The 15,156-nt window shown below is 32.6% G+C and overlaps 1 protein-coding gene across 1 annotated transcript; it reads right to left on the bottom strand.

Moving 5' to 3' along the window:
• Window positions 1-11,582: 11,582 nt before the first annotated feature.
• On the bottom strand, window positions 11,583-14,646 carry LOC134721055 (bifunctional endo-1,4-beta-xylanase XylA-like). Its single transcript, XM_063583760.1, has 2 exons — window positions 14,447-14,646; window positions 11,583-13,380 (listed from the first exon to the last, which is right to left on the bottom strand). Exons 1-2 carry the CDS (start codon window positions 14,502-14,504, stop codon window positions 11,939-11,941), a joined length of 1,500 nt encoding a protein of 499 aa, XP_063439830.1. The 5' UTR covers window positions 14,505-14,646; the 3' UTR covers window positions 11,583-11,938.
• Window positions 14,647-15,156: the final 510 nt, after the last annotated feature.

Here is a 15,156-nt window from a genome sequence, read left to right as displayed (position 1 = left end):
TCAGCACTCAATTGTTCACAAAAAATGTGTTTTAAGCTGCTAAAGACATATGATTCAAACGATCAGAAAGTCCTTTGTTCTATATTTTTGCTCTCCATTTTTATGCAAAAACTTTTACATTTTTATTTAATGGGTTATTGTTGAAGGTATTACGATGACGTATGGTTATTAACACATACTTCCTTTGGTGTCTTATGGAAATTTGTTCATTGACAACAAACATACCACATCATCTACTTTATATAAGTATTGTATAAATTACAACGTATTTTGGTGATCTTGCAAAATGATCGTAATCCCGAAAATCGTAAACACATTTTCTTATCTTAAAAGGGGGCAAGAAGGGTTCCATTAACAGGCCAATAAATAAGATTAGAGTTAATTTAAAAAAAAAAAAGATAGGGGTATTTTTTCTTGCATAATAACAGTACACGGATTCACAACAATGTCAATTTCAAGAAACCAGGCAACAGTTAATTAGTAAATAACAGTACATCATCAATGATCTTGAATATATGCCACTTTTAACTAAAACATAAAGGCACAGAACCAGGACATAGGAGCACAGAACCAGGACCGTTTTTCTTATCACCAGCACCGCGTCAGGACAATTCCGTTTAACGAATTTGCACGACTTTTGCAATATAATATTGTTGTAATATACTTTGCATGGTACTTATGACGCATCAGAGAAAAATTAAGCAACAAAACAGTCGTTTTATTGCCGTTCTGATACAATGTAAACAAACCCACCAGCACAGAATCAGGACCCACCAGCACCCGTCAGGACCAAATCACCAGCACAGTACGTTCTCTCGCAGGACAACCATACCCACCGTGAAAAATAACAGGTTACCAAAATCAATATTACATTTATTGAGACAAGTCTGTGACGTAGTTACACACATGCACTCCACTACCTCCTACACCAGTCCTTAATAGATAGACACGAAGCACAAAGCACAACAGACATGATAGCATAGTCCTAACAGTAACGGTTTCTCTCCGTTTAAAGTAAGTATTGTATTTATTTCGAATATTATTTGTATTCTTTATCATTACACCTCTAATTCTCATAAATTCACTTTTTTTTCTATATTCGTTTTTTCCTTATCTTCTGCAAATTTTGTCAAATACTCTGATTTCTCTTACCCCCAACCAGACACTCAATAATCCAAACATCACTAAGTATATTTTATCAAATGCAGTCATAAACAACATGAACAGAATTAAACATATTTTTTTAAAAGAGGTATAAAGCAAATCTCAATGAACTCATCATAGATACCAGTATTGAAATTATATTTGTGCCAGACGCGCGTTTCATCTACCAAAAACTCACCAGAAAAGCTCGAATAGAAGAGGCAAAAAGGCAAAAAAATGTACGAAGTTGAAGACCATTGAAGACCACAAAATCCTAAAAAAAAATGCCAAATACAGCTCAGATAATTTAAAGTGATTCTTTGTTAACTCTCATATCTATAGAAAAGATAAAATATAATCAACTGTGGAACAGAGTCTGCTTACTTTTCCGGCGCAACTGAGAACACCAAAAGTTTTTTTATGAGTTCATATTGCTCAGTCTATAGTTTTCTATGTTATAATTTGTTTCTCTGTTTGTCTTTTCCTTTTTGTAGGTATGGCACTGTCAGGTTGTTTTTGACCTAAGAGTTTGATGAATGTCCTTTTTTGCACCTTTCTTCTTTCTTTTACAAACTGACTTGGCATACACCAAGTGTGTTAAATATTTCTATTTTGACCACCATTGAACGGCTAGGAGAAGCGTTGACGTTTAGTACAAATTTTGCAATGAGATGACACATTTTCTATTTCCTGTATATCAGCTTACTCTAATAGTATTTTGAAAGTAAAGTTGTGAATTGACATTCCAGTGTTTTCTGATACCCTAATTGGAACAAATTTACGAATAAGTTCAGTTCATACAAGAGCTCTTTTCAAAATGGCTCTCAAAATTCTATAAAAATATATTATCATAGACAAATTATAAATGCCTGAATATTTAAAAATAAGCTACTAATATTGTATTAAGTGACAATCATCTATGCAAAAATATACAAAATCGTGTAAAACATGCATTTTTATCAAAAAGTAAAATCACAAAAATACTGAACTCCGAGGAAAATTCAATTGTAAAGTCCAAAAATCAAATGACAAAACCCATCAAACGAATGGACAATAACTATATAAGAAAGTTTTTTGTATTCAATTTCAAAAAGAATTGGACATCATTTCTACTTTGACCCTCGAAGTAAATAATACATGGCAAATTGTCCCTAGCTTTTTGACATTACAGTAACCCCTCCCCACTAACAACTGAATCAATTGCTTTAATAAAAGTCAGTAAATTGATAATCGTTTACAATATTTTGAAAAGATATGGAATGTCAATTTTCACAAATATTTAGAATTTGACACTACCAATCAGAACAAATATTCCATGATATGGCGTGATATTGTTTGCTGCGACAATGCACGTATGAAGTAGCAATTTTGTAATTTGAGTCGATTTATAATATCTTTACAGGAATAAGATACAGGAAAACTTGTCCTGACATCGTTACTGAGATAAATGTTTCCGCGTTACAATCTTATGGTTACAGAAAAGGGCTAAAAAACTATGGGGCACTTAAACATAAAGAAAAGAGATTGCTAGGTCAAAAGAATACAGTATATAGTAAAATAGCATAAATAATGAAGGCATAATAAATGTACAACTCCTCAATTGTAACCGTCATAATAGATGACCTTAAAAGTATAAAAAAACCCAGCAACAATGAACACAGTTTCGATAAAAATATCAATTTATATAATTAGACATGAAACCTCAGCCCGACAAGACAAATGTAATAATTTTTGACAAATATATGGTTACAGCGACCGTGTTATAAATGAGTTCCGCTTATAGTCTAAACAAATAAAAATAATAAGTAGATAGCATTAAAAGGATCATTACAAAAGGCCGAAGAGTTTGACCTACCAAAATAGTATTCAGTGCAAAAATACTCTAACATATTTCTGTTTTGTTAACCAATGACAGTGTATGTAACTCACGTTTAGTCTAAAGGAATTTAGAAACTTTATCTGTTATAAAGGTGAATATTATTTGGAAATAAAAAGAGTTTAAGCCAAAAAAAAGACCATAAATATCCAATTTATGGAAGTCATATTTACACAAAAAGTATAAAATCTAGAATATAAAAGAAAATGGAATATACGTTTTCCCATAACACCAATCTTTCTTTCAATGAAGATTTAATAGCTCATAATTTTTCTTTCAATGAAGACTAAATAGCTCATAAAAGGTCATTTACCAATATTAAGGCAGATTCTTGATTTCTTATCCATCGATTGAGACCCAATAAAGGCAACAGTAGTAAACCTCTGTTCGAAATTCATCAATCGATAAAGAAAAAACTGAGGGAAACACACCAAATATAAGAGAACTACGACACCACAGAAACACAACATTAAAATATAGCACACATAGACACGAACTATAATATAACAATGGCCATTTCCCTGACTTGGTACAGGACATTTTAAAATAAAAATGGTGGGTTGAACCTGGTTTTGTGGCATGCTAAACCTCCCGCTCTAATGACGATGTTAATTATAACATTAAAATGACAACACTACATGACAGGACTACAATACAAATAAATTTGAGAAAATATTGGACTGAGAAATAAATAAGTAAATGTCTCAAAAAGTTGTAATCAATACGCCTGGGACAAGAACATCAGTATGATTTAGAATTTACAACAATTCATACTTTTGTGACCAGTTAATTTTATAAAATGACTTTATAATAGATCTACATGATTAAACTAAAAAAGTAGTGACTAGTTTTAGAATAAAAACGGACACATTACAAAAATACACAGCCATGTTAGCTAACACCCAGTGTAACGCTCAAAATAACGTCACATTTGAATTTGTAAAACGAGTTCCAAAGAAATTGTATGGAATTCAAGATTAGATATGTATGACTATCTAACATTTATTATTAACAATGAAAATTACAATACTAATTTATATAAAATTGTAGTAGTAATTAGATAATTAATAGTATTATCAAGCTATGCCGGTGTTTCTTCTGAAATAAACTGGAAACTAAATATATCGTGTAAATGTCGTGGATCCAAACTAAAATTAAATAAATAAACTGAATGACCAATTATCTTTAGCATATCACACGAATACAACAGAAAAAAAATAATATACAACTACAAACGTTAAGACATTTGAACAAATCCGATGGCAATAAAAAATATAACATCAAAACTATAAAAATGAATTTGGGATTGAAAAGTATCGTGACAATGTCTTATAGCAATGCGAATTCACACTCATCAAAACAGTCACAATCGAGAATAAGTCACGTTCGGTAATGAAAACATCAGACGACGTAATGACAAACCACAATCTAACACGTTGTAAAAATTTCCATAGTAAATTTGAACAAAGATACATCGTACAGATCAATCAATTCGTGATGGTGTCCATAAAATTTACGGAGTGTTATTTTAAATCTATCCTCCTCATAACTTTGTTAGAGCAGTTTCTGCGTTAGGAGCACACTCATGTATATGAAGTCCGTAAAGTGTTAACAGGCACGAGAATAACGTATCAATTGAGATATGTAAACAACATACGAAGGGGCAGAGTGTATTACCATATATTACCATGCAACTTTAATATTTTGATATGAGCGTCACTAATGAGTCTTATGTAGACGAAACGTGCGTCTGACGTACCAATTTATAATCCTGGTACCTTTGATAACTATTTAAGGTGAAAGTTCGAGTCAGCATTTTCCGGTAATTTAAAATAAAATAAATATCTAGAAAACCTATCAATATTTTAAGCTTATTATGTTCTTTAACTAAATAAATGCTCTTCCGAATTATAGTATCAATTTGAAATTCTAGATATAATTGATTTTAACTAAGTAAATCATCAAGTTATCATCGTAGTATTAAAATCGTTAGAGGTAAATTTGCAGATATTGATTTCATTTTAAGATTGTCAACACAGTAAGTAATAAATCAGCAACACAACAAAGTGGCGGTTTGAACTGAAATCTCAAAATTATATTGAATTTAAACGTAAGTATTTTAGGAGGGATGAGCTGATATACTTGATATGTCACATGTATTTAAAGATTGTGTGGCCAAGACAACGTAATTCAGTTTTTAAAGAAAAAATAGCAAACGGGATGTCTTCTCCTGGTATATATATTACTAGCAAGAAACAACTGATTCCATTGACGGCCCAGTAGATTACACTATATCTTTCTCTCTGACTTTACAAACATACATGAAATGACATCCACGAGACTGGAACTCGATACAAAAAAAGGAGAAAGCAAAATCAAATGTAATAATCTGAAGAGATTCCTAAATTTGAAAACCAACCTTTCTCATTATATTATGCACTATAATGAAATGAAAACTTGATATATATTTGTTTCTCCTTTCATCAAGTTTTTAAATATGTGCTGACATGTTGGATATATTAATTGACACTGTCAAAACAAATTATTTGCCCTTAGGGATTTGTGTGATAAATAATGTCTTTTACAACACTTCAAGATTAAACCAAAGAAAATATAACGCAAAAATTAAATTAGTTTTAACACTTCACCTGGGGTACATATGTCAATTGTTTGAGCTGTTAAAACTATTCCTGAACATAACACAATTCAAATTTAAACGTGATCAAAATATAAAAAAATAAGGAAGGAGATATGGTATGATTGACAATGAGACAACTATTCAATAAGATCAAATGACCATTCCGTTTTAAAATTGTTCGCAATCGGGGTTCGTTTTTTTGTAATTTAACTTATCTGTCTTTTTGTAAGGGAAATAATGTGTTTTGATAAGTCTCCTGACGGTTTACTTTTGGAAATGCCAATCTAATATGTCCAAGGTTTCATGTAACCTGTATCACCTGTTGTTTTTTTATTTGGTCGGGTTGTTGTCTCTTTGACACATTCCCCATTTCCATTCTCAATCTAATTACACGTAATTCTTTAAAAATCTCATCAAATTATAGAGTTTGCCTACGTGAATTATTTTTTGTAGATATGTTGTATGAATGTTTGTCTTTCAATGACAATTTGGTCTCTGAAATTCCTCATACTTTTCAAACATATGTTCATGTAATTGATAAATGAACAGGGTAATTTAATCTGACCATTTTACTACAGAAAGGTTACTTGTAAGGTCACATAAATGTCATAAACATGTTCAAGTTGACATTATTTTTACCTATAACAACTATTTTACACACACTTTATTTATGTATCAAATATGAGCAGCAGTCATACCCAAATGATATTTTACACACACAAATATAAATTATGTGAAAAAGGTAAAATATTAAAAATACCGAACTCCAAAGAAAATTTAGAACGGAAAGTCCCTGATCAAATAAAAAATTCAAAAGATCAAACATATAAAACTAATGAAAAACAAATACATATTGAAGCAAATCATTCAAATGAATAAGTTTGAATAAAGCTGTTGTTCATATCCACATAGTTCTGGTAAGAGCTCAAACTGAGGCTAAACATCTTAGACAAAATTCCTTAATATAAATACCGATATCTTATAAATTGGTTCTCCTATCTTTATAAATTGAACATATTACATATTTCATATATCAACAATTGTATAGATCAAGAATACTGTACATAGATTGAACCCATTCTAGATGGGTTACAAACATATGTCTTGTGAACATCCGAAGTATGGTATTTGTTAGATTTGTGATACGTTTTGATTTATATTAATTCAAGGAGCTACAAAAAAGGGATTTTACTATTTCGTCTCATTTGCAGTCATCCGATGAGAGATCACACAGCCATATACTTCTTTTTTTACTTCTGCTGGTAGTCTTAGAATCCCTGATGGTATCACTAGCCGAAAATTCAATACTTCAGTACTAGCAAGATAACACGGAAACTTTTGTACTGTTTTTTTCTGTTATTAAATTATGTAAATCATTTAGAATTAAGGAAGGTATATCACCCAAGCATAGGTCGGAGTCTTTATCCGGGTATGGATTTACGTTTGGCTCTTATTCACCTTTTCAACGTGTGTATCTTATTTTGGAATTGAGAATATTTGGTCTCGAACTTCGACAAAGAGTTGTTGTCAAAATGTGCTACTTGTTTAGTAATTTTGATTTCTTAATTATGTTTTCATTAAATATTTAGGAAAGTAAGAGAACACTTTCCTTCGATGGATATAAGAAGATGAACTATGAGTGCCAATAAGATAACTCTCCATACAAGTCACGATTTGTAAAAATAAACCATTATAGGTCAAAGTACTGTCTTAAACACGGATCTTTGACTCATACCGAACAGCAAGCTATAAAGAGCCCCAAAAATGATGTTTAGTTTCAAAATATTTAATTGTAACCCAATATAGATAGTATTCAGATTGTTATACCAATTTAATTTATTTCACGTGTTTGAATATCACAAAGAAAATAAAGACAGTATGCATTTCAAACTGCTCAGAGTCTGCATTGTCCAGTGTTTGTGCTCGACCAGTAAAATCGAGCACACATCATACTCGACTAATCTCGGCATTGTCTCGACTGTACTTAACTATACAATGACACCAACAGAACAATATGATAGGAAAGACGAATGTTAATATGGGCACACTAATAAGCTGGGGCAATACTAATTGGGCGAAAAGACAAACCTACACATGTAGATCCTTCAAGCCAAATGCTGAATATTTTTGAATTTTACTGCCATTAACATGCTTGCGCTTATATGCACTGTATAATTAAAAGAAATTTGTAAAGTTGTATATTCTAGTGTATATCAAATTTCTTTACACAAGGTTGAAACAAGTGTTGTGAATCGATTGACGGCCAGTTAAAATCATAAGACTAGTTTCAAACTATCATCTAAACCATCTGACTTATTAGAACACAAGCCGCGCGTTTCTTCGACACAGTTACTTTAGTACAAGTAATCTTGATGCACAGTTCTAAAGATACAAATCAAATGTACATCTATAAAGCTGTATATAAATTGTACAACTGTACAAAATTGAGAAAGGAAATGGAGAATATGTCAACGCGACAACAATCCTACAATAGAGCAGACAACAGTCGAAGGCCACCAATGGGTCTTCAATGTAGCGAGAAACTCCAGCACCCGTAGGCGTCCTTTAGCTGGCCCCTTAAAAACATGTTTACTAGTACAGTGATAATGGACGTCATACTAAACTAAGAAACAAAGGCCAGAGACTCCTGACTTCTGAGCTGTATGTAAGCTGTACAACTGTAAAGCTGTATGTAAACTCTACAAGTGTAAAGCTGTATGTAAACTCTACAAGTGTAAAGCTGTATATCAACTGTACAACAGAAATTCTGAATATAAACTGTACATCTGTAATTTGTGTATATTAAGTGTTAAGTCGGCTTCATATCTTGACTTACATCTAGAAATTGACAATGAGGGTCGGTTGAAAACAAAAATTTACGAAAAAAGAGATGATTTCAGCTTTCCAATTGTGAACTTTCCATTTCTAAGTAGCAAAATGCCAGCAGCACCTGCATACGGAATACATATCTCCCAATTGATACGATATTCCCGTGCTTGCATTTCCTATCATGATTTTCTTGATAGAGGGTTGTTGCTCACGAGGAAGCTATAAAAATAAGAGTTCCAAATGGTGCAGTTGAAATCATCCCTTCGTACATTTTACGGACGCCATCACGAGTTGGTTGACCGTTATGGAATAACCGTTTCACAAATGATATCGGATATGTTCTTTACGTCGTTACTACAATCCCCTTCCCTTTCATGAATGTGACCTACCGAATTAGACTATTTACTGGATTTGTAATCATGCACACAAGCAACACAACGGGTGCCACATGTGGAGGAGGATCTGCTTACCCTTTCAGAGCACCTGAGATCACCCCTAGTTTTTGGTGGGGTTCGTGTTGTTTATTCTTTAGTTTTCTATGTTGTGTCATGTGTACTATTGTTTTTCTGTTTGTTTTTTTCATTTTTAACCATGGCGTTGTCAGTTTGTTTTAGATTTATGAGTGTGACTGTCCCTTTGGTATCTTTCGTCCCTCTTTTAAACTATGAATAAATATCGTAACTCACAAGATGTAGCGGTAAAATCTATATGCAGATTTAAAAATGTGCAGTAAATGTACATTTTAAAAGAGTTGCAGTTAATATACAGCTTTACAGATGTACAGTTAATATACAACTCTACTTTGCGTTATTGTTCTATTTAAGGTGGTATGGATGTCTTCCACCATCTTGGATTGTAAAAAACGGAGAACCATAGGTCCAGATTTTCTATTGAGTAAGCAAATTTGGGTGCAGGAATGCATATATTTAATGTGAATTTTCATTTAAAATAACCAATTTATAAGAATATAACTTATCAATATTAATATTTTTGCAAATGTTGATTATTTTTGGTTGTTTTTAAAAAAATTAATTTAAATTGTCATTTTAAGGGGAGGTAACTCTAAATCAGTGCATTTTCTGAAGGATTCTACATGGAATTTTCCTATTTTGTATTTTAGCCGCAAAAAACGTACGGTGACCCTTTCTTTTCTTTTGATATTCTCAAAGCATTGTCTGAAAGATATCATTTCCCTAAGTATTTAACAGTTCTATCATTTTGTTTAGTTTCTAATCACAAAATGGTGTTTTTTCCTGTATAACCCATTCAAAATGTGTCATTTTGTCACGCCCTGTAGTTTGAGAAAATGCGCGGTGACCTATCATTTTTATTATATTTTTCAACATATATCAATAGATAGTACATTTTGGCAAAGTATTAACAAATTCTATCATTTTTATTTTAAACTCCCATACCACCTTAAATGTTGCATACTTTGAACGACAACATTAGTTTATATCTCTACCTGTGTGACGTTTACGTTCTGATGTCAAACACACGGTTCTAGACCAGAGTTAATGTTAAAAGTAAAATGTTACTTGGTATGTCTGTTTGTTTTATTCCAGAATCGTTGTCAATATGATGGAATTTGATGCGACTGTCATACAAGTGAAGAAATGCCTGTACCAAGGCAGGAATATGACAATTGTTGTTTATTCGTTTGATGTGTTTGTGCTTTTGATTTTGAAATTTGATAAGGAACTTTCCTTTATAAATTTTCCTCGTAGTTCAGTATTTTTGTGATTCAACTTTTGGGTAGAACAATGAGTCTTTTAGTAGACTATAGCCGTTGAGGCTAACACGTTAAAATCACAACGCAGGATATACTAATATATAATTATCATGTTAAAGGGACAATAGCTGTCAAATTCATGTTCACTGATTTGACTCAAGTTCTCATATTTGATTTATACCAATGTAAAACATTTATCCAAATTATAAAAACTCTAAAATAAACAATAGACCTGACATGGGCTCGATAATATGTAGCTTTGTTTCGTGTGTATTTTAGTCTAGACGCCATCTTGTTAATTGTGGAGTTGACCCCTGAAGACCTCTGGTTGCCATACAACCGATATACACATAAATATAGATGCAAATAGATTTAGACTCGTGCATTTGGATTTGTCTTTGTTTCATTTCATATTATAAATTAATAATATACGTTAGTCGTCGTTTTCATCTGTATAGGAATGATTTTTGGTGGATAGAATACGTCAATCAAATGATTCACCTCTGTTTCACTTTCAATTTTGACATTCTTTTCTTTTAAATAACTGAACACGCACAATGCATGCAGTATCCATCTCAGCTAAGGGATAAAATGAATACGGATTCAATGAGAGCGAATTATTAACCTGCAAGTGAATGATTCATCATCAATGTTTCATAGCTTATTTTGACAAAATTTAACCATAATGGCTATTAAAAGCGATACATATTTTTTTTTACCTTTTCTTAAACATTAACGAAAAAAATAATCATATTTCATATATATATTTTTTTATATAAACCCTTAATCGTCCATGTGCATGTCATATTAATTGTTGGACAATTACCAACTAGAAAATTATCAATCAATCAATATATTCCTTATTTTACTTGATCAAAATGATTCGCGATTAAAAATCAAAACCCCAGTGGCAAATCAACCCCAAGGGTGACTGGGGTATAGAAATATGGTCACTTGGTCTTCCCCCGACCAGTAAAACGCTTGCCGAAGTGGGGTGTCCGTTTGGCTGTGCGGGATGTATCAAGTTCGCAGTCACGTCCGGTCAGAAGGGGACGTTAAATCCGATGCCTCGTGTTAAGAGAGTGCCACGATCTTTGCACGTTAAGAACCCTTGCAACAACTCTTTGAGGGGTCCGTAGGTGGCCTGTTGCAAGGCAAAATTTCTGTCCCTATCCAATATACCCTCATTTTCTAGTGGCAATCCAAATTTCCCCGACCATAATCCCAGATGGCCTCTTTTGTATCAACCTACCTATTGTATTTATTGTGAACTTGTTCTCGTCCTGAATATGCATGAAATATTTGCCACTGGACGTTAATCAACCAACAATCAATCAAAACCCAGTGGCAAATCAAATGCAACAACGCAGCAAAATCACGAAAATTGAAATATAACATCGTTGCAAAGGATAAGTTAAGGTCCATAATTTTTTTTATGAATATGAAAAAGTAGGCATAAGCATAAGATAGAAATACTTGTATTTACTGAGTATAAAACTCAGTAGAGATCGTCCTAACAAAAGTCTATAAAATGTTTAACAAAGGAGAAGGACAAAGGCATTTTTTTTTATCGGAACCAGGATTCTACATTCCATCGTTCCTGTCGTTTGTATTTCGCTTTTCTACACCAGACATTCTGTAACAAAAAAGGTTGTTAAACAGAAAATTTTAAATCGGATTTTTGAACCGTTAATCTTTGGTTAATTAATTCTCTGTGGTCTCAGTTATCTTTTCCAATGAACTGGATTCCTTTTGGTAACATTGTTTTTCTCTTCATTGGTATTTTATTAAAGTCTTCCATATCATCTAGGTCTAATAAAAAAGCGTTTTGCACACGTTTCAAAAATGGATCTTGTGTGTTCTGACGTTCATTATCATTGTCCCTGGCATTATCCCACATTTCATTTTCATCACTTTCGAAATATAAGTTATCTTTCTTTAACCTATTTGACCTGTTATTGCCATGCAATGTTCTTTTATTATTTCTGCCTACTCTTCTATGTGTCCTTTCACTTTGTTCACTTGACCAATCACCAAAGAAGTCGTCTTTGTCATCTTTCCTGGAAGAGAACATTCTCATATGTGGCTTCCGAACATTACCATTACTTTGTTCGAACCTTTCATCCGACCAATCATCAAACCAATCACTACTATCACTTTGATAATTAAAATTTCTTTTTAGTCCATTGTTTGTCCTTGAGTTCATTTGGTTATGTGCACTATCCCTCTTTTCATCAGAAAAATCAGAATCCCAGTCATCTCGATCATGGAGTATTCCTTTCCTTCTGTTATTTGGCATTATTGTTCTGCTTTGGAATAGTCTCCGATCATCTGTTTCCCATGAAGATGTATCTGAATCCCAGTCATCCTGATCATGGATAGTTCCTTTCCTTCTGTTATTTGGCAAAATATGTCTGACTTTTCTCCAATCATCTGTTTCCATTGAAGATATATCTGAATCCCAGTCATCCCAATCATCGACTGTTCCTTTCTTTCTATTATTTAATAACGGTTGTCTGAATTTGAGTCCACTTCGATATTCTATATCCTCTGAAGAACTATCTAAATCCCACTCGTCGTCCCAATCGTCGACTGTTCTTTTCAACCCTCTGTGTGACCCTATTGGTCTGGTATTAAGATTCCCTCGATCATACATTCCCTCTGAGGATATATCTGAATCCCAATCTTCCCAATCATCTCTAACCGTCCAACCACCACGCATATTATGATTTTTTTCAAATCTTTCTTTTGCATGAAACTCACCTGAATCCCATTCCCAACTGTCCCAATCGGAATGATCTCTACGAATTTCATTTCCTCGTCTGTGACTATGCTCATCAGAACTTTCCCAAGAATCCCAATCATCAAAGTCGTGACTTCTTTTGTTATTCCTTGTGTCTCTCTGTATACCATTGTTTGTAGATGTTGAGAAAGAGTTATCTAACCCTAAATCGTTTTGGGATGGCAGCACATTCCTATCGAATGGACCTGCAGTGCCTAACAGATGTGATGTTTCTAAAAGTTTTATCCCTGAAGATTTCTTTCCCGGTATGAGTATCTTATTTGCTAATGAACCCGCTCGTCCAATATTGGCTCTTCCCACAGATGCTGTGTTGGTTCCTTTACTATTATGTGATCCACCAGTTAATTGTTTCACTGGATCTGTTGAATATAAATAACGATACATTGTATAAATAAGGATTAGGTTGGGGTTTCGGTAAACGTTTTAACACTCAAATAGATTCATAAAAAAGTCGCATTCACCTCTCAGATGAGTGTTTTATACAAATACAAATGAATGATTTTGTCAATATATTATGCATTGCACATCATTAAAAGAAGGTTTGAAATAGCATGTGAAGCTAGTGTATATTACTGCTATGGCTACTTACATGAATCATTATAACTAAATGGAGAGAAAATTGAGCATCACAAACATATTGGAAGTGTTTAACAAAGATTTAGTTAAACGAGGTTTTTTAATGAACGCAAGGAAACCCATTTGACTGAGCTATAGTAACTAAAAGAGATTGAATTGGAATTGAAACTTCTGTGCAAGGATGTATCAAGCTTTTACAAATGTTTATATTTTTGCCATCCCAAACATGCAACTGTAGTATCTATTCTGTTCATTAAGGTGAAACATAACACTACAGGGAGATAACTCAGTAAAAATCAGCTGAACGTTTTTAAGGAAATAAAAGCTTCTCAATGATCAAAATCATAGCTTGTCAAACTGCTATTATATCCAATGAAAATTTTCCAATAAAGTGTGTGCTTCAAGGATTTTTTTGATTTTTTAATTTTTTTTTGTCAAAAGGTCAAAACGAATATTTTGTCAAAAATTTAGGAAAATTAAACGAGCCAAATTAATTTTAGTCAATGCTTTTGTACCAACTTTTGATAACTAGATCTAGTGAGGAAATTTATTTGGTTCATAATTAATTTTACCATCGTTTTGATGTTAATATCATATACCTTATATTTTGTAACGCAAAAAAAAGTAGAGTTAAAAACAATTTCTAATGGTCTTTTACGGAAACTAATGTTAAAGAATACAGTAAGGTTTTTTCGTTGATAATGAGAAAATCTTAGCTTTTAATCAAAAACAATTTGAATAAGGGAATAATGATTGGTTAAATTTTTCACGTTTTGATCTGAAAACACTGATCTATAGACCTTATCAATATGGTTTAATCAATTTCCAATAACAAATATTAATACTTACTTGCAACTGATATGCAAAACCATGCGAATAAGAGCACAAAAACTGCCTGCATATCCATGTTTGATGAAGTTTCACAATGTCATTTTTGTTTCTTCTTCAAATTAATCTTACAAGTCCGCATCAAATGATATTTATGTCGTGTTTATTTATATCTTATGTATAAAATATGACAATAATATTTCAGCATGACAGCAGATGAACAGGCGGACAATCTCTTGATCATCCGACCTTACCTTTATTTGTAAACTATTGTTATCATCATCACGAGTTGCGGGTGCAGGAGTTTCTTACAACATATATTGTATATGTCATGCAACAACACTATACAAGTAATGTCTTTTGATGAAATAATTATGTTGTTTCAATGACTTTTAAAAGAAAAAAATTATTGATGCCAGCGGCCGAAATGAATATAAGCTTTTCAAAAGTCCAATAAAACCAACTACTTATTTCCTATTGGTTTTATTTAGTAAATTTTCTCTTCATGAATTTCTTCATACGAGAATAAAATTGAAAATGGAAATGGGGAATGTGTCAAAGAGACAACAACCCGTCCATAGAAAAGACAACAGCAGAAGGTCACCAACAGGTCTTCAATGTAGCGAGAAATTCACGCACCCGGAGTCGTCCTTCAGCTGGCCCCTTAACAACTATATACTAGTTCGGTGATAATGAACACCATACTAAACTCCAAATTGTACACAAGAAAC

Source organism: Mytilus trossulus, chromosome 6, assembly GCF_036588685.1.
Source record: "Mytilus trossulus isolate FHL-02 chromosome 6, PNRI_Mtr1.1.1.hap1, whole genome shotgun sequence".
Taxonomy (NCBI): Eukaryota; Metazoa; Mollusca; class Bivalvia; order Mytilida; family Mytilidae; genus Mytilus; species Mytilus trossulus.
Note: the sequence above shows the minus strand (reverse complement) of the source record. Positions and strands in the feature narration are given on the sequence as shown.

Bases quoted from the DNA above. Each gene is read 5' to 3' on its own strand.
- LOC134721055 (XM_063583760.1), bottom strand. From the start codon at position 14,504: ATGGATATGCAGGCAGTTTTTGTGCTCTTATTCGCATGGTTTTGCATA. The intron at 13,381-14,446 runs GTAAGTATTAAT...TATATTCAACAG, and splicing joins GTTTTGCATATCAGTTGCAA to ATCCAGTGAAACAATTAACT.